General features: G+C 41.3%; 1 protein-coding gene across 2 annotated transcripts in view; it reads right to left on the bottom strand.

The window, feature by feature from the left end:
- LOC141048419 (class I histocompatibility antigen, F10 alpha chain-like) overlaps positions 1-25472 on the bottom strand; it is a 173334-nt gene that overhangs the window by 140776 nt on the left and 7086 nt on the right. For both annotated transcript variants that reach the window (XM_073543966.1, XM_073543965.1), the window contains exon 2: positions 17098-17358. In XM_073543966.1, coding sequence (XP_073400067.1) covers positions 17098-17358 — 261 coding nt within the window. The remainder of the gene's footprint in view (positions 1-17097; positions 17359-25472) is intronic.

Genomic DNA, 25472 nt, shown 5'->3' with positions numbered 1-25472 from the left:
TGAGACACAGCACAGATGCTATCGATGTGGGCAGCCTGGGCATCTGCAAGCCTCCTGCCCAGCTGTTCAAATGAGGATTGATCCTGTACCCAATCATATTATTAATTATGTACAGCCAAGTGCCATGGAGGAAGACGTGTCACCACTAAGTGAGGACTGGCCTAGTGCCTCACCCACCCATGTTGCACCACTAGTAGTTTATGGTGTGCGACCCGCAGCTATGACGACTTCAGCTCATCGAGGTAAGCACTTGCAGGAGGTCGTGCTGGATGGACAAAGACTTGTTGGATTTTGTGACTCAGGAGCTTTCCTCACGCTGGCTGATCCCCGAGTGGTTCGGCCTGAGGCAATCCATAGAGGACCTGGAATTGTCATTGAACTGGCTGGTGGACAATGGAGGACTATTCCCACAGCCACTGTGGATCTGAACTTTGGTTTTGGGGTCAGGCGATGTTTGGTTGGGGTGATGGGTGGTCTGCCTGCAGCTGTTCTCCTGGGCAATGATGTGGGAAAGCTACGATGCCAATTCGTGGCTGCATGAAGCCACATGTAAGTTACGCCATGCCTGTGTGTACTTAACCAGTGACCTGTAGAGGTCCCTAGTACGTACACAAATTAGGAGGGGAAGGGATTGTCATGATTTGTAGTCTTGCCCTGTCCTGTATTTTGTATAATAGGTCATTTAACTTTCCTCTGATTCATTTGCTGTAAATTAACCATGTCTCCTTCCCCCAATACTTTGCAATGTCTTGTGATGTACCTGGACCATAATCTAATTTAGGCTTGTGTCAACAGCTAGTGGAACTTTGGCTATTGTTTTCCTAAGCAGAAGATAACCTACAATACACATCCTGTAGACTAAGTGGAGCCCTTACATTTCTAGAATCTTCTGATGGACCAAACCATTGAATAGTAGGTGTGACCCCTACCCCCCTTCAGATGGACTGATCCCAGGAGCCCTGACAATACATTCTTGCTTTAAGATCAGATGTGAGTTGGATGCTAAAAGAGAAGGATGAGGCTGTCTGAGGAAGCTTCGGCCTCTGTGTGATCGTGGTGGATTTCTGGGACTCTTAAAGGACTATGGTTTTGTGATCTGGCACAAGGATTGTCGGGAGGTGCCCCCGAATCAGTTTCCTGTGGACTTATTTTGGGACTCTGCAAATTACCTTCGTGTTGTTCCTGTTTTTTGGTCAATAAATCTGTTGGATTATTCCCAGGCCTGTTGTCCCTCCTTGCTCTGGAGAATACTCCCGTCACAATAGTGTATACAGTGTAGTGTGTGTATAGTGTATACAGTGTAGAGTGTGTATAGTGTATACAGTGTGTGACGGGAGTATTCTCCAGAGCAAGGAGGGACAACAGGCCTGGGAACGATCCAACAGATTTATTGACCAGAACACAGGAACAACACAAAGGTAATTTGCAGAGTCCCAAAATAAGTCCACAGGAAACTGATTCGGGGGCACCTCCCGACAATCCTTGTGCCAGATCACAAAACCATAGTCCTTTTAGAGTCCCAGAAATCCGCCACGATCACACTAAGGCCGAGGCTTCCTCAGACAGCCTCGCCCTTCTCTTTCAGCATCCAACTCACATCTGATGGGTCACACATAAGTCCATTGTCTTGGGCTCCTGGGATCAGCCCAAGTGTAGGGGAGTAGAAGTTCCCACCTCCTAGTCAATGGTTTGGTCCATCGCATGGCTCCGAGGTGTCTGCAAGGATGCGTATTGTGAGTCCTCCCCCTGCTGAGGAGAACAATGGTGTTTCCCCTAGCTGTGTTGACCCAAGCCTGAATTCAATTATGGTCTAGATACACAAGTCTTGTGGAAAGGAGACAGGTTACTTACATAATTACATTATAGTCCCAGAGACACAGGCAATGGGGAAAGGAAACATATTGTTACAGGTATACACAAGACATTGCAAAGTATTGGGGAAAAATACATATCATGACAATCCCTTCCCCTCCTAATTTGTGTACGTACTAGGGACCTCTACAGGTCACTGGTTAAGTACACACAGGCATGGCTGACTAGACTCAGGGCTCCTCCTGCCTGGACAGTCCATCTGCATTTTGGTGTTGGCTGCCTCTTCTATACTGTATGGTAAAGTTATAGGGCTGCAGAGCCAGGCTCCATCGTAGTAAGCGTCCATTGTCACCAGAGACTCTGTTCAGCCAGGTGAGGGGATTGTGATCAGTAACCACAGTGAATTCTCGTCCATACAGATACGGCCTTAGTTTCCTAAGGGCCCACACTACAGCCAGACATTCTTTTTCAACAGTTGCATAGGCCACTTCTCGGTCCAGCAGTTTCCTGCTAAGGTAGGCAATGGGGTGTTCGTCCCCAGCTGCATTCACCTGGCTGAGGACAGACCCCAGTCCATAAGCAGAGGCGTCCGTCTGCACAATGAATCTCCTCTTGTAATCTGGAGCAGCCAGAACAGGGTCGCAGACCAGGGCGTCCTTCAGCCGGTTAAAAGCCTCATCACAGGCTGGAGTCCAGATCACCAGCCGGGGCATCGTTTTCTTGGTCAGGTCGGTAAGAGGCTTGGCCACAGTGCTGAAATGAGAAACAAATTTTCGGTAATAACTGGCAGTGCCCAAGAAAGCCATAACTTGTTTCTTAGATTGGGGTACAGGCCAGTCTCTAATAGCCTGGATTTTGGCAGGTTCAGGACGGAGCTTCCCTCCTCCTACTCTATGCCTTAGGTACTGGACTTCACCCATCCCCAATTGGCATTTATCTGGTCGAATGGTTAGGCCTGCTGCAAGAAGCAGGTCAAGAATAATGGCTACTTGGTTCAGATGTTCCTCCCACGTCTGGCTGAAGATGGCGATATCATCCAAGTAGGCACAAGCAAAGTCACCACATCCCCGGAGGATCTGGTCCACCATTCTCTGGAAGGTGGCCGGGGCATTCTTCATTCCAAAGGGCATATTTAGGAATTCATACAGACCAAAGGGGGTTATAAAAGCGGACCGTTCTCTCCCTTCCTCCGTGAGAGGGATTTGCCAGTATCCCTTACTGAGATCCAAGGTAGTGACATATCGGGATCCAGCCAGTCGGTCTAGAAGTTCGTCAATACGAGGCATTGGGTAAGGATCACTGACGGTATGGTCGTTTAGTCGTCGATAGTCCACACAAAATCGAGTACTCCCATCCTTCTTGGGTACTAACACCACAGGAGAGGCCCAAGGGCTATGGGAGGCCTGGATTACCCCAAGGTAACATCTCCTCCAGTTCGTGCTGCATGGTGTTTCGAACTGATTCAGGTACCCGGTAAGGAGCCTGTTGTATGGGATGGATGCCCTGAGTGTCCACATGATGTTGGGTGACGGTGGTTCGACCTGGTTGGGATGAGAAAGCAGCACATCTCTGTTGAAGCACTCCCAGCATCTGGTTTTTCTGTAAGGAATCCAGGTGATCTCCCAGAGGAACCTGTTCCACAGTGGATGGGGCTCTCGCTGCTTCCACGAGATCAGGTAGGGAGTCCTCATCCTCTTGACCGTCCTCTGAAGCTAGCCGACAGCTTGCTATCATTGGAAGGTTCCGGTCATGGTACTCCTTAATAATATTCACATGGACAGTCTTTTGTCTTAGCCCCTGATCATCTAAAGCAAGAAGGTAATTGGTGTCATTCAGTTTTCTGAGAACCCGGAAGGGACCCTCCCATGCTGTCTGCAGTTTATTCTGCCGATGGGGAACAATCATTAAGACCTGTTGTCCTTCTACAAACTCCCGGTAGCGTGCTTTACGGTCATACCATGTCTTCTGTCTGGTTTGAGCCATCCGCACATGACTCTGGGCAAAACTAGCAAGTTGGGCCAGGGTTTCTCGCAGCTTTAGGACATAAGGGACAACAGGGGCCCCTGTATCGTCAACTTGCCCCTCCCAGTATTCCTTGAGCAGGGTTAAGGGTCCTCGGACCTTTCTTCCATAGAGTAGTTCAATGGGGGAGAACCCAGTGGACTCCTGGGGAACTTCCCGATAGGCAAACAAGAGATGGGGTAGGTACTTCTCCCAGTTTGAATCTCTGTCAGTGAAGGCCCTCAGCATATTCTTCAAAGTGCCATTGAATTGTTCACAAAGTCCATTTGTTTGGGGATGATACGGGGTCGTGCGGATCGCTCGTACTCCACAGGTGCGCCACAGACACTGGACCAGCTCCGACATGAACTGGGAGCCTTGGTCCGACAAGATTTCACTGGGAAATCCTACTCTGGTGAAAATGGTAACCAGAGCCTCGGCCACCTTGGCTGCAGAAATACTTGACAAGGCCACCGCTTCTGGATATCGGGTGGCATAGTCCACAACAGTGAGAATGTACTGCTTTCCAGATTTACTTGGTTTAGCCAGAGGTCCAATGATATCAACAGCTACTCTTTGAAAGAGTTCTTCTATTATAGGGAGTGGTTGCAGGGGTGCCTTTGGGTGATCTCCGGGTCGCCCTCTGCGCTGACATATGTCGCAAGTTCGGCAGAAATGCGCCACTGCTTGGGAAATCCCAGGCCAATAGAAAGATTGAGTCAATCGTCTCTCGGTGCGGGTTTTGCCTTGATGGCCAGCAGTAGGAATATCATGAGCAAGGTGTAATAGGGGAATTCTGTATTTCTGAGGAACAATCAGCTGTTTGCTATAAGTCCAGGGCTTATCTAGGGAGTCAGCTTTGGTAACCCGATACAGAAGTCCATTTTCTCTGATAATTCTTTCTCCATTCTCCCCTAGCTGCCCTATTTCAGCTCGAGCTCTAAAACTAGCTAGGGTGGGGTCAGTCTCCACTTCTTGTCTAAACTGAACTTTATCCCAGGTAACATTCATATTATCCCCACAAGAAGAATCACTCACCGGCTGTGACGGCGGTTCTGGTGCCCTCATTTCCATGGATGGGTTGTACACGTCCACATTTGCTGCTCTCTTGGCTTGACTTCGGGTTACCGCACCGACAAAGTGGCAATGAAGATTCCCCACATCATTTCCTAGAAGAACGTCTGCAGGGAGGCCGCTCATCACACCGACCACGCATTGTTTGGCCCCAAAGCCATAATCCAGGGTCACACTCGCTCTTGGAATATATCTCTGGGTACCTCCAGCCAATTCAATGGCAATTCCTGGTCCCTTTTGAATTGCTTCTGGTTGAATTACTCGGGGATCGGCTATGGTGAGAAAAGCCCCAGTGTCACGGAAGCCAACAACTTTTTGACCATCCAGCACGACCTCCTGTAGATGTTTGTGCTGAAGATCAGAAGAACAGGTGGCTGGGGCTCGCACCCCATAGACTCCTGGTAGGGAAGCCAGGATATCAGAGTCACTTGGCAAGTCATCAGGCACTGAATCCATCTCTTCTCCAGGTGAGGGGGTCTGTAGATAATGAACAGGCAAAGGCGGTCTGTAGGTGTTCTGCCTCCGTACACCTGGACATTGGAATTGCATATGCCCGGGCTGCCCACATCCATAGCATCTGCGCTCTGGGATTCTTCCTCCACGTCGTAGTCCCAAAGGTGGAGCAGGAGTAATGCGAGGCACAGTCACACGAAGGTCACCATGAGTTGATGGTCTAGTGGGATGGTGAATATTGGAGGCAGAAGGACCAGGGGCCGCCAGCGTTGGGGGGCTGGTAGTGTTTTTCTCCCTGAGTAGTAATTTTTTCCACTGAGGCTTGATGGTGAGAGCCTCATCAGCTAGAGCTGCAGCTTCCTCCACTGTTGCTGGTCTCCTTTCACGCACCCATTCCCGGATCTCAGCGGGGCACTTAAAATAAAACTGCTCTTTTACGATGACCTGCAGGAACGTTTCCCAGGTTATTGCCTCCTCTGCCTCCAGCCAGCGATGACATATATGTTTGAGTTTGTGAGCATACATCTTGAAGGACACTTCCTCATCACAGGCTAAAGTACGGAACTGAGTCCTGTAAGTGTCTGGGGTTACAGCATAATGTTCTAGAATAGTCTGTTTAATCTCCGCATACTCACAGTTCAACCGAGGGTCCATAGCTCTATAGGCTGCGGCAGCTCCACCCTCTAAGAGCCCCACAAGATGTCGGACGCGCTCCCTTTCCGGGACTTCCATTAATCGACACTGATGCTCAAAGTCCAGGAAGAAGCCCTCAATGTCACCGGAAGCCTCATTAAACGGCTTGAAGTCTTTGCGGGACACTCTGGGGAGTTCCCTCATGGGGGATGCTGTGGGTACAGTCTGTCTGGAGCTTCTCGCTGCCTCCAAAGTGATCTCCCTCTCCAGCATTGCCCTCTCCTCCATCCTGCGCTGCCTCTCCTTGGCTGTGCGCATGACCTCCCTCTTATCTTCTATGGTAGCCTCTTCTCCCAGCAAGGCCATCTCCTCCTCGTACCACACAACCCACTGACTTTTTTGGGTATTTACCTCCGACTGCCGCCTTTCCTCTCTTTGCTGTGAGGATCCTTCCTCAGCATCATCTTGCAGGTGAACTGCTTCCAAAGCCTCAATCAGCTGCTCCTTGGAGAGTCCCTTGTAGCTGACTCCCAGTTCACGGGCCTTTGTTTGTAGGTTCACCGCAGTCCAGTTCTTGTACTCTGCGGTGCTGGTTCCAGATGTTGATGGGCCGTTGTCCTCCATTCCTTCTGCTCTGATCCCACTGCTGCCACCAGTTTGTGACGGGAGTATTCTCCAGAGCAAGGAGGGACAACAGGCCTGGGAATAATCCAACAGATTTATTGACCAAAAAACAGGAACAACAAGAAGGTAATTTGCAGAGTCCCAAAATAAGTCCACAGGAAACTGATTCGGGGGCACTTCCCGACAATCCTTGTGCCAGATCACAAAACCATAGTCCTTTAAGAGTCCCAGAAATCCACCACGATCACACAGAGGCCGAAGCTTCCTCAGACAGCCTCGTCCTACTCTTTTAGCATCCAACTCACATCTGATCTTAAAGCAAGAATGTATTGTCAGGGCTCCTGGGATCAGTCCATCTGAAGGGGGGTAGGGGTCACACCTACTATTCAATGGTTTGGTCCATCAGAAGATTCTAGAAATGTAAGGGCTCCACTTAGTCTACAGGATGTGTATTGTAGGTTATCTTCTGCTTAGGAAAACAATAGCCAAAGTTCCACTAGCTGTTGACACAAGCCTAAATTAGATTATGGTCCAGGTACATCACAATACATTGCAAGTATTGGGGGAAGGAGACATGGTTAATTTACAGCAAATGAACCAGAGGAAAGTTAAATGACATATTATACAAAATACAGGACAGGGCAAGACTGCAAATCATGACACGTTTAATCTCTGCATACTCACAGTTCCACCGAGGGTCCATAGCTCTATAGGCTGCGGCAGCTCCACCCTCTAAGAGCCCCACAAGATGTCGGACGCGCTCCCTTTCCGGGACTTCCATTAATCGACACTGATGCTCAAAGTCCAGGAAGAAGCCCTCAATGTCACCGGAAGCCTCATTAAACGGCTTGAAGTCTTTGCGGGACACTCTAGGGAGTTCCCTCATGGGGGATGCTGTGGGTACAGTCTGTCTGGAGCTTCTCGCTGCCTCCAAAGCGATCTCCCTCTCTAGCATTGCCCTCTCCTCCATCCTGCGCTGCCTCTCCTTGGCTGTGCGCATGACCTCCCTCTTATCTTCTATGGTAGCCTCTTCTCCCAGTAAGGCCATCTCCTCCTCGTACCACACAACCCACTGACTTTTTTGGGTATTTACCTCCGACTGCCGCCTTTCCTCTCTTTGCTGTGAGGATCCTTCCTCAGCATCATCTTGCAGGCGAACTGCTTCCAAAGCTTCAATCAGCTGCTCCTTGGAGAGTCCCTTGCAGCTGACTCCCAGTTCACGGGCCTTTGTTTGTAGGTTCTTTGCAGTCCAGTTCTTGTACTCTGAGGCTCTGGTTCCAGAAGTTGATGGGCCGTTGTCCTCCATTTCTTCTGCTCTGATCCCACCGCTGCCAACCAGTTTGTGACGGGAGTATTCTCCAGAGCAAGGAGGGACAACAGGCCTGGGAATAATCCAACAGATTTATTGACCAAAAAACAGGAACAACACGAAGGTAATTTGCAGAGTCCCAAAATAAGTCCACAGGAAACTGATTCGGGGGCACCTCCCGACAATCCTTGTGCCAGATCACAAAACCATAGTCCTTTAAGAGTCCCAGAAATCCACCACGATCACACAGAGGCCGAAGCTTCCTCAGACAGCCTCATCCTTCTCTTTTAGCATCCAACTCACATCTGATCTTAATGCAAGAATGTATTGTCAGGGCTCCTGGGATCAGTCCATCTGAAGGGGGGTAGGGGTCACACCTACTATTCAATGGTTTGGTCCATCAGAAGATTCTAGAAATGTAAGGGCTCCACTTAGTCTACAGGATGTGTATTGTAGGTTATCTTCTGCTTAGGAAAACAATAGCCAAAGTTCCACTAGCTGTTGACACAAGCCTAAATTAGATTATGGTCCAGGTACATCACAAGACATTGCAAAGTATTGGGGGAAGGAGACATGGTTAATTTACAGCAAATGAATCAGAGGAAAGTTAAATGACCTATTATACAAAATACAGGACAGGGCAAGACTACAAATCATGACAAGTGTATACAGTGTAGTGTGTGTATATAGTGTATACAGTGTAGTGTGTATATAGTGTATACAGTGTAGTGTGTATATAGTGTATACAGTGTAGTGTGTGTATATAGTGTATACAGTGTAGTGTGTGTATATAGTGTATACAGTGTAGTGTGTATATAGTGTATACAGTGTAGTGTGTGTATATAGTGTATACAGTGTAGTGTGTGTATAGTGTATACAGTGTAGTGTGTGTATATAGTGTATACAGTGTAGTGTGTATATAGTGTATACAGTGTAGTGTGTGTATATAGTGTATACAGTGTATTGTGTTTATAGTGTATACAGTGTAGTGTGTATATAGTGTATACAGTGTAGTGTGTGTATATAGTGTATACAGTGTAGTGTGTGTATAGTGTATACAGTGTATACAGTGTAGTGTGTGTATATAGTGTATACAGTGTAGTGTGTATATATAGTGTATACAGTGCAGTGTGTGTATATAGTGTATACAGTGTAGTGTGTGTATATAGTGTATACAGTGTAGTGTGTATATAGTGTATACAGTGTAGTGTGTGTATATAGTGTATACAGTGTAGTGTGTATATAGTGTATACAGTGTAGTGTGTGTATATAGTGTATACAGTGTAGTGTGTATACAGTGTAGTGTGTATATAGTGTATACAGTGTAGTGTGTGTATATAGTGTATACAGTGTAGTGTGTATATAGTGTATACAGTGTAGTGTGTGTATATAGTGTATACAGTGTAGTGTGTATATAGTGTATACAGTGTAGTGTGTATATAGTGTATACAGTGTAGTGTGTATATAGTGTATACAGTGTAGTGTGTGTATATAGTGTATACAGTGTAGTGTGTATATAGTGTATACAGTGTAGTGTGTGTATATAGTGTATACAGTGTAGTGTGTGTATATAGTGTATACAGTGTAGTGTGTATATATAGTGTATACAGTGTAGTGTGTATATAGTGTATACAGTGTAGTGTGTATATAGTGTATACAGTGTAGTGTGTGTATATAGTGTATACAGTGTAGTGTGTATATAGTGTATACAGTGTAGTGTGTGTATATAGTGTATACAGTGTAGTGTGTATATAGTGTATACAGTGTAGTGTGTATATAGTGTATACAGTGTAGTGTGTGTATAGTGTATACAGTGTAGTGTGTGTATACAGTGTAGTGTGTGTATATAGTGTATACAGTGTAGTGTGTGTATATAGTGTATACAGTGTAGTGTGTATATAGTGTATACAGTGTAGTGTGTGTATATAGTGTATACAGTGTAGTGTGTATATAGTGTATACAGTGTAGTGTGTGTATATAGTGTATACAGTGTAGTGTGTATATAGTGTATACAGTGTAGTGTGTATATAGTGTATACAGTGTAGTGTGTGTATAGTGTATACAGTGTAGTGTGTGTATATAGTGTATACAGTGTAGTGTGTGTGTATATAGTGTATACAGTGTAGTGTGTGTATATAGTGTATACAGTGTAGTGTGTATATAGTGTATACAGTGTAGTGTGTGTATATAGTGTATACAGTGCAGTGTGTGTATATAGTGTATACAGTGTAGTGTGTGTATATAGTGTATACAGTGTAGTGTGTGTATATAGTGTATACAGTGTAGTGTGTATATAGTGTATACAGTGTAGTGTGTGTGTATATAGTGTATACAGTGTAGTGTGTATATAGTGTATACAGTGTAGTGTGTGTGTATATAGTGTATACAGTGTAGTGTGTGTATATAGTGTATACAGTGTAGTGTGTATATAGTGTATACAGTGTAGTGTGTATATAGTGTATACAGTGTAGTGTGTATATAGTGTATACAGTGTATTGTGTGTATATAGTGTATACAGTGTAGTGTGTATATAGTGTATACAGTGTAGTGTGTATATAGTGTATACAGTGTAGTGTGTATATAGTGTATACAGTGTAGTGTGTATATATAGTGTATACAGTGCAGTGTGTGTATATAGTGTATACAGTGTAGTGTGTATATAGTGTATACAGTGTAGTGTGTATATAGTGTATACAGTGTAGTGTGTGTGTATATAGTGTATACAGTGTAGTGTGTATATAGTGTATACAGTGTAGTGTGTGTGTATATAGTGTATACAGTGTAGTGTGTATATAGTGTATACAGTGTAGTGTGTGTGTATATAGTGTATACAGTGTAGTGTGTGTATATAGTGTATACAGTGTAGTGTGTATATAGTGTATACAGTGTAGTGTGTGTATATAGTGTATACAGTGTAGTGTGTATATAGTGTATACAGTGTATTGTGTGTATATAGTGTATACAGTGTAGTGTGTATATAGTGTATACAGTGTAGTGTGTATATAGTGTATACAGTGTAGTGTGTATATAGTGTATACAGTGTAGTGTGTATATATAGTGTATACAGTGCAGTGTGTGTATATAGTGTATACAGTAGTGTGTATATAGTGTATACAGTGTAGTGTGTATATAGTGTATACAGTGTAGTGTGTGTATATAGTGTATACAGTGTAGTGTGTATATAGTGTATACAGTGTAGTGTGTGTATATAGTGTATACAGTGTAGTGTGTATATAGTGTATACAGTGTAGTGTGTGTATATAGTGTATACAGTGTAGTGTGTATATAGTGTATACAGTGTAGTGTGTATACAGTGTAGTGTGTGTATATAGTGTATACAGTGTAGTGTGTATATAGTGTATACAGTGTAGTGTGTGTATATAGTGTATACAGTGCAGTGTGTGTATATAGTGTATACAGTGTAGTGTGTGTATATAGTGTATACAGTGTAGTGTGTGTATATAGTGTATACAGTGCAGTGTGTGTATATAGTGTATACAGTGTAGTGTGTGTATATAGTGTATACAGTGTAGTGTGTATATAGTGTATACAGTGTAGTGTGTGTATATAGTGTATACAGTGTAGTGTGTGTATATAGTGTATACAGTGTAGTGTGTATATAGTGTATACAGTGTAGTGTGTGTATATAGTGTATACAGTGTAGTGTGTGTATATAGTGTATACAGTGTAGTGTGTATATAGTGTATACAGTGTAGTGTGTGTATATAGTGTATACAGTGTAGTGTGTATATAGTGTATACAGTGTAGTGTGTGTATATAGTGTATACAGTGTAGTGTGTATATAGTGTATACAGTGTAGTGTGTATATAGTGTATACAGTGTAGTGTGTGTATATAGTGTATACAGTGTAGTGTGTGTATATAGTGTATACAGTGTAGTGTGTATATATAGTGTATACAGTGCAGTGTGTGTATATAGTGTATACAGTGTAGTGTGTGTATATAGTGTATACAGTGTAGTGTGTATATAGTGTATACAGTGTAGTGTGTGTATATAGTGTATACAGTGTAGTGTGTATATAGTGTATACAGTGTAGTGTGTGTATATAGTGTATACAGTGTAGTGTGTATACAGTGTAGTGCGTATATAGTGTATACAGTGTAGTGTGTATATAGTGTATACAGTGTAGTGTGTGTATATAGTGTATACAGTGTAGTGTATATAGTGTATACAGTGCAGTGTGTGTATATAGTGTATACAGTGTAGTGTGTGTATATAGTGTATACAGTGTAGTGTGTATATAGTGTATACAGTGTAGTGTGTGTATATAGTGTATACAGTGTAGTGTGTGTATATAGTGTATACAGTGTAGTGTGTATATAGTGTATACAGTGTAGTGTGTGTATATAGTGTATACAGTGTAGTGTGTGTATATAGTGTATACAGTGTAGTGTGTATATAGTGTATACAGTGTAGTGTGTGTATATAGTGTATACAGTGTAGTGTGTATATAGTGTATACAGTGTAGTGTGTGTATATAGTGTATACAGTGTAGTGTGTATATAGTGTATACAGTGTAGTGTGTATATAGTGTATACAGTGTAGTGTGTGTATATAGTGTATACAGTGTAGTGTGTGTATATAGTGTATACAGTGTAGTGTGTATATATAGTGTATACAGTGCAGTGTGTGTATATAGTGTATACAGTGTAGTGTGTGTATATAGTGTATACAGTGTAGTGTGTATATAGTGTATACAGTGTAGTGTGTATATAGTGTATACAGTGTAGTGTGTATATAGTGTATACAGTGTAGTGTGTGTATATAGTGTATACAGTGTAGTGTGTATACAGTGTAGTGCGTATATAGTGTATACAGTGTAGTGTGTATATAGTGTATACAGTGTAGTGTGTGTATATAGTGTATACAGTGTAGTGTATATAGTGTATACAGTGTAGTGTGTGTATATAGTGTATACAGTGTAGTGTGTATATAGTGTATACAGTGTAGTGTGTATATAGTGTATACAGTGTAGTGTGTGTATATAGTGTATACAGTGTAGTGTGTATATAGTGTATACAGTGTAGTGTGTATATAGTGTATACAGTGTAGTGTGTGTATATAGTGTATACAGTGTAGTGTGTGTATATAGTGTATACAGTGTAGTGTGTGTATATAGTGTATACAGTGTAGTGTGTATATAGTGTATACAGTGTAGTGTGTATACAGTGTAGTGTGTGTATATAGTGTATACAGTGTAGTGTGTATATAGTGTATACAGTGTAGTGTGTGTATATAGTGTATACAGTGTAGTGTGTATATAGTGTATACAGTGTAGTGTGTGTATAGTGTATACAGTGTAGTGTGTGTATACAGTGTAGTGTGTGTATATAGTGTATACAGTGTAGTGTGTGTATATAGTGTATACAGTGTAGTGTGTATATAGTGTATACAGTGTAGTGTGTGTATATAGTGTATACAGTGTAGTGTGTATATAGTGTATACAGTGTAGTGTGTATATAGTGTATACAGTGTAGTGTGTGTATATAGTGTATACAGTGTAGTGTGTATATAGTGTATACAGTGTAGTGTGTATATAGTGTATACAGTGTAGTGTGTATATAGTGTATACAGTGTAGTGTGTATATAGTGTATACAGTGTAGTGTGTGTATATAGTGTATACAGTGTAGTGTGTATACAGTGTAGTGCGTATATAGTGTATACAGTGTAGTGTGTATATAGTGTATACAGTGTTGTGTGTGTATATAGTGTATACAGTGTAGTGTATATAGTGTATACAGTGTAGTGTGTGTATATAGTGTATACAGTGTAGTGTGTATATAGTGTATACAGTGTAGTGTGTATATAGTGTATACAGTGTAGTGTGTGTATATAGTGTATACAGTGTAGTGTGTATATAGTGTATACAGTGTAGTGTGTATATAGTGTATACAGTGTAGTGTGTGTATATAGTGTATACAGTGTAGTGTGTGTATATAGTGTATACAGTGTAGTGTGTGTATATAGTGTATACAGTGTAGTGTGTATATAGTGTATACAGTGTAGTGTGTATACAGTGTAGTGTGTGTATATAGTGTATACAGTGTAGTGTGTATATAGTGTATACAGTGTAGTGTGTGTATATAGTGTATACAGTGTAGTGTGTATATAGTGTATACAGTGTAGTGTGTGTATAGTGTATACAGTGTAGTGTGTGTATACAGTGTAGTGTGTGTATATAGTGTATACAGTGTAGTGTGTGTATATAGTGTATGCAGTGTAGTGTGTATATAGTGTATACAGTGTAGTGTGTGTATATAGTGTATACAGTGTAGTGTGTATATAGTGTATACAGTGTAGTGTGTATATAGTGTATACAGTGTAGTGTGTGTATATAGTGTATACAGTGTAGTGTGTATATAGTGTATACAGTGTAGTGTGTATATAGTGTATACAGTGTAGTGTGTGTATAGTGTATACAGTGTAGTGTGTGTATATAGTGTATACAGTGTAGTGTGTGTGTGTATATAGTGTATACAGTGTAGTGTGTGTATATAGTGTATACAGTGTAGTGTGTATATAGTGTATACAGTGTAGTGTGTGTATATAGTGTATACAGTGTAGTGTGTATATAGTGTATACAGTGTATTGTGTGTATATAGTGTATACAGTGTAGTGTGTATATAGTGTATACAGTGTAGTGTGTATATAGTGTATACAGTGTAGTGTGTATATAGTGTATACAGTGTAGTGTGTATATATAGTGTATACAGTGCAGTGTGTGTATATAGTGTATACAGTGTAGTGTGTATATAGTGTATACAGTGTAGTGTGTATATAGTGTATACAGTGTAGTGTGTGTATATAGTGTATACAGTGTAGTGTGTATATAGTGTATACAGTGTAGTGTGTGTATATAGTGTATACAGTGTAGTGTGTGTATATAGTGTATACAGTGTAGTGTGTGTATATAGTGTATACAGTGTAGTGTGTATATAGTGTATACAGTGTAGTGTGTGTATATAGTGTATACAGTGTAGTGTGTGTATATAGTGTATACAGTGTAGTGTGTGTATATAGTGTATACAGTGTAGTGTGTGTATATAGTGTATACAGTGTAGTGTGTATATAGTGTATACAGTGTAGTGTGTGTATATAGTGTATACAGTGTAGTGTGTATATAGTGTATACAGTGTAGTGTGTGTATATAGTGTATACAGTGTAGTGTGTATATAGTGTATACAGTGTAGTGTGTATATAGTGTATACAGTGTAGTGTGTGTATATAGTTATACAGTGTAGTGTGTATATAGTGTATACAGTGTAGTGTGTATATAGTGTATACAGTGTAGTGTGTGTATATAGTGTATACAGTGTAGTGTGTGTATAGTGTATACAGTGTATACAGTGTAGTGTGTGTATATAGTGTATACAGTGTAGTGTGTATATATAGTGTATACAGTGCAGTGTGTGTATATAGTGTATACAGTGTAGTGTGTATATAGTGTATACAGTGTAGTGTGTGTATATAGTGTATACAGTGTAGTGTGTGTATATAGTGTATACAGTGTAGTGTGTATATAGTGTATACAGTGTAGTGTGTATATAGTGTATACAGTGTAGTGTGTATATAGTGTATACAGTGTAGTGTGTATATAGTGTATACAGTGTAGTGTGTGTATATAGTGTATACAGTGTAGTGTGTGTATATAGTGTATACAGTGTAGTGTGTATATAGTGTATACAGTGTAGTGTGTGTATATAGTGTATACAGTGTAGTGTGTGTATATAGTGTATACAGTGTAGTGTGTATATAGTGTATACAGTGTAGTGTGTGTATATAGTGTATACAGTGTAGTGTGTATATAGTGTATACAGTGTAGTGTGTGTATATAGTGTATACAGTGTAGTGTGTGTATATAGTGTATACAGTGTAGTGTGTATATAGTGTATACAGTGTAGTGTGTATATAGTGTATACAGTGTAGTGTGTATATAGTGTATACAGTGTAGTGTGTGTATATAGTGTATACAGTGTAGTGTGTATATAGTGTATACAGTGTAGTGTTTATATAGTGTATACAGTGTAGTGTTTATATAGTGTATACAGTGTAGTGTGTATATAGTGTATACAGTGTAGTGTGTATATAGTGTATACAGTGTAGTGTGTATATAGTGTATACAGTGTAGTGTGTGTATATAGTGTATACAGTGTAGTGTGTATATAGTGTATACAGTGTAGTGTGTATATAGTGTATACAGTGTAGTGTTTATATAGTGTATACAGTGTAGTGTTTATATAGTGTATACAGTGTAGTGTGTATATAGTGTATACAGTGTAGTGTTTATATAGTGTATACAGTGTAGTGTGTATATAGTGTATACAGTGTAGTGTTTATATAGTGTATACAGTGTAGTGTGTATATAGTGTATACAGTGTAGTGTGTATATAGTGTATACAGTGTAGTGTTTATATAGTGTATACAGTGTAGTGTGTATATAGTGTATACAGTGTAGTGTTTATATAGTGTATACAGTGTAGTGTGTATATAGTGTAGTGTTTATATAGTGTATACAGTGTAGTGTGTATATAGTGTATACAGTGTAGTGTGTATATAGTGTATACAGTGTAGTGTGTATATAGTGTATACAGTGTAGTGTGTGTATATAGTGTATACAGTGTAGTGTGTGTATATAGTGTATACAGTGTAGTGTGTATATAGTGTATACAGTGTAGTGTGTATATAGTGTATACAGTGTAGTGTGTATATAGTGTATACAGTGTAGTGTGTGTATATAGTGTATACAGTGTAGTGTGTGTATATAGTGTATACAGTGTAGTGTGTATATAGTGTATACAGTGTAGTGTGTGTATATAGTGTATACAGTGTAGTGTGTATATAGTGTATACAGTGTAGTGTGTATATAGTGTATACAGTGTAGTGTTTATATAGTGTATACAGTGTAGTGTTTATATAGTGTATACAGTGTAGTGTGTGTATATAGTGTATACAGTGTAGTGTGTGTATATAGTGTATACAGTGTAGTGTTTATATAGTGTATACAGTGTAGTGTGTATATAGTGTATACAGTGTAGTGTTTATATAGTGTATACAGTGTAGTGTGTATACAGTGTATACAGTGTAGTGTGTATATAGTGTATACAGTGTAGTGTGTATATAGTGTATACAGTGTAGTGTGTGTATATAGTGTATACAGTATATTTCTCACCTCCGCTCTGGTTGAATCGCTCCATCGCTGTCCTCACATTATGTCTGAATGACGCCTCATTCCCTTTAGTGATCTGTGTCTCTTCCTCCCAGTATCCTTCCCCCATTTTCTCCATCCACTGGACCTTGGGTCGGTATCTGCCGCTCTCCGAGTTATAATTCACAATCTCCCGATCATCCACATATCCGACTGATGAGAACTCCGGCAGCCCGGACCCCGGAGCTGAGACCACCGTGTCATAATACCGCAGAGAGTGACTGTCTGAGAGAGACACAGAGAGTTACATGTCACACACACAGGACCCTGCAGTCACAGGAGGAGACACATAGAACCCAAAGACAGAAACATAATGATTAACCCCTTAAGCACCAAGCCACTTTGTAGGCTAATGGCCAGGCCTTAATTTTGAAATCGGACCGCTGTCACTTTATGTGGTTATGACTCTGGAACGCTTCCATGGATCCCACTGATTCTGACACTGTTTTCTCCTGACACTTTGTACTTCATGTCAGTGGTAACATTTCTTCGATATAACTTACGTTTATTTATGAAAATAGCGGAAATTTGTCAAAAATCTTGAAAATTTTGCAAATTCCAAACTTTAATTTTTGTACCCTTAAGTCAGAGACTGGTGTCACACATAATAGTTAATAAATATCATTTCCCACATGTCTACTTTACATCAGCACAATTTTGGAAACATTTTTTTGTTAGGACGTTATAAGGGTTAAAAGTTGACCAGCGATTTCTCATTTTTCCAACAAAATTTACAAAACCATTTTTTAGGGACGACCTCACAATAGGAGTGAGTTTGAGGGGTCAATATAACAGAAAATACCCAAAAGTGACACCATTCTAAAAACAGCACCCCTTAAGGTGCGCAAAACCACATTCAAGAAGTTTATTAACCCATTAGGTACTTCACAAGAATAAAAGCAATGTGAAAGGAAAAAATGAACATTTAACTTTTTTTCCCAAAAATTTTACTTCAGACACAATTTTTTTATTTTGTCAAGGGTATCAGGAGAAAATGAGCCACAATATTTGTTGTGCAATTTCTCCTGAGTACACCGATACCCCATGTGTGGAGGAAGACCAATCTTTAGGCGCACGGCAGTGCTCAGAAGGGAAGGAGCATCGTTTAAAGGTTTTGAATGTCAAATTGGCTGGAACTGAGATCGGACGCCATGTCGCGTTTGGAGAGCCCCTGATGTGCCTAAACAGGGGAAACCTCCCACAAGTGACCCCATTTTGGAAACTAGACCCCCCCCAAGGAAGTTATCTAGATGTGTGGTGAAAACTTTGAACCTCCAAGGGCTTCACAGAAGTTTATAACGTAGAGCCACAAAATTAAAAATTCATTTTTTTCCACAAAAATGATCTTTTTGCCCCCAAATTTTTATTTTCACAAGGGTAACAGGAAAAAAAGGACCCCAAGAGTTGTTGTGCAATTTGTCCTGAGTACACTGATACCCCATATGGGGGGGTAAACCACTGTTTGGGTGCATGGCAGAGCTCAGAAGGGAAGGAGCACCATTTTGGAATGCAGACTTTGATGGAATGGCCTGTGTGTGTCATGTTGCGTTTGCAGAGCCCCTGATGTGCCTAAACAGTAGAACCCTCCCACAAGTGACCCCATTTGGAAACTAGACCCCCCAAGGAGCTTATCTAGATGTGTGGTGAGCACTTTGAACCCACAAGTTCTTCACAGAAGTTTATAACGTAGAGCCGTGAAAATAAAAAAAATCATATATTTTTCCACAAAAATGATCTTTTTCCCCCAAAATTTTTATTTTCACAAGGGTAACAGGAGAAATTAGACCCCCAAAGTTTATGTGCAATTTGTCCTGAGTACACTGATGCCCCATGTGTGGGGGGGGGGAACCACTGTGATTGCCTTACTGCGATCTTTGGGAGGCAGAATGAACAAATCCACAAAAGGTGAAGAATTGGTTTTATTTTTTACGCCGTTCCTTGTGCGGTATTAGTGATTAGGCGACTATTCCTCGGGTCGGTGCGATTACAGCGATATCAGATTTATACCTTTTTTCGTGTTTAGCTTCTGTCGCCCACTAAAAGATGCTTTTTTTTTTTAGAAGAAATTTTTTGTAAAAAATTTTTTGCATCGCCGTATTTTGAGAGCTATAATTTTTCCATATTTCGGCCGACAGAGTCATGTGAGGTCTTGTCTTTTGTGGGATGAGCTGACGTCTTTATTGGTAGCATTTTTGGGCACATGACGTTTTTTGATCGCTTTCTATTCTGATTTTTGTGGAGGCAGAATCAATAAAAACCTGCAATTCAGGAATTGTGTTTTTCTTGTTTTTTTTTTCTCCGTTCTGCGTGTGGTAAAATTGATAAGGCAGCTTTATTCTTCGGGTCACTACGATTACAGCGATGCTTCATTTGTATGTATCTGTATGGCGGCTTGTTTTCTGCGGGAGAATATGGTGCATTTAGTGATACTATATTTATTACCCTTTGGGTTTTTTTATCGCGTTTTATTCCACTTTTTCCAAGCAGTATGACGATACCGCTTGGAAAAAGTATACTTTGCTACCTTTTTGGTGTTTTTTTTTCTTTTTACGGCGTTCACTGAAGGGGTTAACCAGGGTGACATTTTTATAGATGGGATTTTTACGGATGCAAAGATACCAAACGTGTACTTTTTTGTGTATTTTAATTTTTTTTACATAAAAATGTGTATTAGGGGATTTTTTAAATGCTTTTTATTATTTATTAACCTCTTCATGTCCGGAGCCATTTTCGTTTTTCTCTCCCTTTCTTCCCAGAGCTATAACTTTTTTATTTTTCCGTCAATATTGCCATGTTAGGGCTAATTTTTTGTGGGACGAGTTGTACTTTTGAACGACACCATTGGTTTTACCATGTAGTGTACTTGAATTGGGAAAAAAATTCCAAGTGCGATGAAATTCCGAAAAAAAAGTGCAATCCCAAACATTTGCTTGGCTTTTTTGCTAGGTTCACTAAATGCTAAATCTGAGCTGCCATTATGATTCTCCCGGTCATTACGAGTTCATAGACACCGAACATGTCGAGGTTCTCTTTTATCTAAGTGGTGAAAACAAAATTGGACCATTTTCCGAGACCCGTAGCGTCTCCATTTTTTGTGATCTAGGGTCGGATCAGGGCTTATTTTTTGCACGCCGAGCTGATGTTTTTAGTGATACCATTTTCGTGCAGATCCGTTCTTTTTATCACCCGTTATTGCATTTTAATGCAATGTTGCAGCGACCAAAAAAACCTAATTCTGGCGTTTTGATTTTTTTTTCTCGCTACGCCGTTTAGCGATCAGGTTAATCCTTTTTTTTTATATATATATCGGGTGATTCTGAACGCGGCGATACCAAATATGTGTAGGTTTGACTTTTTTTATTGGGGCGAAAGAGGGGGTGATTTAAACTCTTTTTTTTTTTATTATTTTTTTTTAATTTTAAACACTTTTTTTTAAACTTTTGGCATGCTTTAATAGCCTCCATAAGAGGCTACAAGCTGCCATAGCACAATCGCCTCTGCTACACAGAAGTGATGCATAGATCACCTCTATGTAGTAGAATTACAGCATTGCTATGAACGCCGACCACAGTTCGGGCGTCCGAAACTCCGCCCACCTACCGCATAAACCTGCCCACTTGCTAGGAACCAATTAGATTGCTAAGTGGGTGGAGTTTCGTTCTGGTGGGCGGGGTTACGTCTGCCGAGCATCAGGATTTTACGCCCAGGGAGAGCCATTCAAGGATTTTAGTGGCTCTCACTGGGGTGCCGGCTCCCATCATTCACAGCAGGGAGCCGGCTCTTTGTGTCGGATCGTTCGTGAACGACACATCACTAGTTGTGGGTGCGGGGACCAATGGCAAGGGTCCCCGCACATCTTCCCGTGTCTCTCAGTTGTCAGTGACAGCAGTCGGCACGAACTGTCAGTGTGTGTTTACACGCAGTGACAGTTTAAATGCAGGACAGACATAGTCCGTCATAGTGCGGGAACTGATATCCTGCCATGACGGACTATGTCTATCCTTGGACGTTAAGGGGTTAAATACCCTGCAGTAAATAAATAGCATTGTGCTTGAAAATAACATATGGTACTTAGTTAAAATGTTTTTTGATAAAAAAAAATAATGCGTAAGCCATCCCACCACTCCACGGTGACCGTAATTGGGACAGTCCTAACTCGAATATTAAAAACCTTATTGTTTGTCAAGTGACATTCATGTGGACAAGGGCTGAGAACGACTGAGCCCAACTAGTGGACACCGCCATGGGAGACCACAGCAATATAATGCCCAGCTCACAGGAAAGGCTGCACCATTATATGCACATGATGCAAACAGACTGCAAAAACCCAAAAGGTATGAACTGGGATATAAGCTGGTGTGCGTGCTGAGTGTAAGGGCACGTTCACACCGGACACTGCACAGAAAAAAGACAGAAACATAATGATTAAATATCCTGCAGTAAATAAATAGCATAGTGGATGAAAATAATAGGATACACCTGGATGTACAGGATACACGCGTATATACCGTATATACTCGTGTATAAGCCGAGATTTTCAGCACTTTTTTTGTGCTGAAATCGCCCCCCCCCCTCGGCTTATATACAAGTCATTGCTGGCAGGGGAAGGGGAGCAGCAGGGGCTGTGGCACAGAGCCGCAGGCGCCGGCTAACAGAAGACATCATACTCGCCCTCGAGGTGTCGTCGCTGGATCGGATCTCCATCCCTGCACCTCGTTGCTCCGGGGCCGGCAGCTCTTCCTGTGCTGAGCGATCACGTGTTACCGCTCAATAAGGTAATGAATATGCACGTATCTCCACTCCCATAGGCGTGGAGCGCATATTCATTACCTTAATGAGCGGTACCACATGACCGCTCAGCACAGGAAGAGCTGCCGGCCCTGGAACAACGAGGTGCAGGGATGGAGATCCGACCCAGCGATGGCGCCAGGAGGGTGAGTAGAACGGTGGGGGGGCCGAGCCATACACGATGGGACAGGAGAGCCGAGTAATGTGAGGCAGGGGGAGCCACACATACCAGGACAAGATGAGGGAGCCACATATCAGGACAGGATGGGGGGAGCCACATACCAGGACAGGGATGAGGGGTCATTACAATCCCAGCTTAGACTTGAGTCAATAAGCTTACCCAGTTTTCAGTGGCAAAATTAGGTGCCTCGGCTTATACTCAGGTCGGCTTATACTCAGGTATATATGGTATGTAGTTTTCTTTCCTACACTGCAGCAGATGAACCACAATCTCCCACCATCCGGCTGTGGATATCAGGAGGTCGGTAGAATAAATGAATATAAGAAATATCAGAAATGTTTTATGACCTCAGTTGTCGGCTCTGGTTGACCTGAGGTGAACTGATGAGCGTGGGAAAAAATGCTGAAACTTTCCCACTCTCAGTAGTTCATCTCCAGGCAGCCAGTGAGGCTGCGCAGAGATGAACTAATTCATTCTGGCAGTGGTTTACAGCGGGCTGGTCGCATTGGCACCAGTCCCATTGTAAACCACTTAACCCCTTCTGATGGATTGCAGTGGGGGACCTGACTGACCTGCGGAGAGGTAAGTATATTGTGGCTTTTTTGTTTTATTTTTGTTACAGGTCCATGTTTTTTTATGGATTAGCAGAGGAATAAATATGGTCAAAAACTTGGTGTCTTTATTTCATTAAAAAAATTTTAATTAATGTCTGTCTGTGTTTTTTAACCCTTTAATAGACTAGGGTTAATAATGGATAGGTGTCTTATTGACTACTCTCCATTATTAATCGGCTTAATATCACCTTTCAATAGCAAGGTGACATTAACCCTTTATTACCCCATATCCCACCGCTACACGGGAGTGGGATGAGAGAGGATAAGTGCCAGAAAAGGCGCATCTTATAGATGCGCCTTTTCTGGGGTGTCTGGGGGCAGATTTTTGCAGCCAGGGGGGCCAAAAACAATGGTCCCTCTCATTAAAATCTGCCCTCACTCACTGGCTTTCCCTCTCTGGTGGAGCAAATTGCGCAGGAGCCCATGCAATTTTTTTCAACGAATTAAATTAAGGGGTTAACACGTACATGTCCCAAATTTTACACACATACCCTAATCTAATTATTAGTCAAAGACATATAAAAAACTAATTGAAATAAAATGGTTTACTGTATGTAAACCATGTGTCATTTCATGTCGGGTTCCGTAATGATTTCACAGAAGCCGACTTTTGTTCAATCTTACTTTGCAATATAAATAAATATATATTATACATACATATCATATATATATATATACATTATCGTTGACAAATATAATTTGATAATTAGTATAGTGTTGCTGTCTATAAATTATAGGGGGTCCCCACGCCATTTTGTCCCAGGAAATAATCATTTTATTTATTAAGTGCATGTCCATAATTTAGAACAACACTAGACTAATTGTATTTGCCACTAACGTGTGTGTTTATATATATATTTTTTTTTTGTTTTGTTTTTTTTTTAGTATGTTTATATTATGTATGATATGTATATATTATATTTTTACTGTTTATTATATATGATATGTATATATATTAAATATATAATATATATTATATGCATATATATTCTCTCTCTTCAATATAATATATGTATATTTTATGATTTTATGTGTGCATATATATTTATATATTATGTGTATATATTATATATATACAGGAGTTGGACAAAATAATGGAAACACCTAACGTTTTGGTATCCATAATCTTCGAACATGTTATAAACATGCAAACCGTGACATATGGTAATGTTTTGTAGTTGATTATTTGTGTGATGCGATATGTGTATGTAAATTAACTGTTTGTTGTGCATAATTGTAAGAACATTGATGAGAACCTGATACCAATGGCAGACCTCTCGGATTTTCAAAGAGGCCAAATTGTTGGTGCTCGTATGGCAGGCGCTAGTGTAACAGAAAGTGCCCGAATGCTTGGCGTGTCAAGAGGTACTGTCTCCAAAGTAATGACTGCGTTTGAAAGAGAAGGAAAAACGTCTGCAGCAAAGCACAGGTCCGGCCGAAAGTCGAAGTTGACTGAGACAGACCGTCGGACTCTAAAGTGAATTGTGAGAGAGGATCGCAAGACCACGGCTCCGAAAATCACTGCTGAGCTCAATGAACACCTACAGAACCCAGTTTCCATGAAAACTGTTCGTTGTGAGCTGCACAAATCTGGATTCCACGGAAGAGCTGCAATTAGAAAACCGCAGCTCTCAATGACAAATGTTTCCAAGCGTTTAGAGTGGTGTAGAAACCTCCAGAATTGGTCCCTCGAGCAGTGGAAACGTGATATTCTCAGACGAATCATCGTTTACCCTATTTCCGACCTCCGGCCGAGTGTACGCTTGGAGACAGCCGAAAGAAGCATTCCATCCAGACTGCCTTCTCCCAACCGTAAAACATGGCGGAGGTTCTGTGATGATCTGGGGTGCTATTTTGTGGAGATCCGCCGGGCCAATGATATCCCTTCATGGAAGAATTAGAAAAAACAAAGATGGAAAGCGCACATAGGGTGTATCGTCTAGAAGAACCACAATAGCAAGCAAGCCCAATCAGTTAGACTCACTGCTGAAGTTGTGTGAGTCACAACAAACTGGGAATCTCATAAAAGTCCGGTCGTTGCTGGTATCCCGCTGGTAGAAAATGAAACAAATCCAAAGTGGAAAAAAAAGAGCCGGGCTGAATAAACCGCGCTGACCAGAAAAAAAACGCACCTTCGGCAGTCCATATAATAAAAAACTTCTTTAATAAGCCTACGCGTTTCGTGGCAAAACCAGCCACTTCATCAGGGCATGATGAAGTGGCTGGTTGTGCCACGAAACGCGTAGGCGCATTAAAGAAGTTTTTTATTATATGGACTGCCGAAGGTGCGTTTTTTTTCTGGTCAGCGCGGTTTTTTCAGCCTGGCTCTTTTTTTTCCACTTTGGATTTGTTTCATGGAAGAATTAACAGCTGCGATTATTTAGGCATTTTGGGCGACCAAGTGCATCCTGTGGTTCAAGCAGTGTTCCCGGAGGGGAACGCCATCTTTCAGGATGATAATGCACCAATTCATACAGCTAGAATCGTTAAAGCATGGCACGGGGAACATTGCAATGAAGTTGAGCATCTCATCTGGCCTCCACAATCCCCAGACCTCAACATTATTGCGCATTTATGGTCGATTTTAGAGATTCAAGTTAGACGTTGATTTCCGCCGCCATCGTTGCTCAAAGAACTGGAGGGTGTTTTCACTGAAGAATGGGCTACAATTCCTTTGGAAACATTTCACACCTTGTATGAATCCATACCTCGGAGAATTGAGGCTGTAATCGCCGCAAAAGGTGGACCTACACCAT

The sequence above is a fragment of the Dendrobates tinctorius genome, unplaced genomic scaffold (assembly GCF_039654945.1).
Source record: "Dendrobates tinctorius isolate UK_male_01 unplaced genomic scaffold, ASM3965494v1 ptg000135l, whole genome shotgun sequence".
Taxonomy (NCBI): Eukaryota; Metazoa; Chordata; class Amphibia; order Anura; family Dendrobatidae; genus Dendrobates; species Dendrobates tinctorius.
The sequence above is the reverse complement of the archived record's forward strand: the minus strand, read 5'-3'. Positions and strand labels throughout refer to the sequence as shown.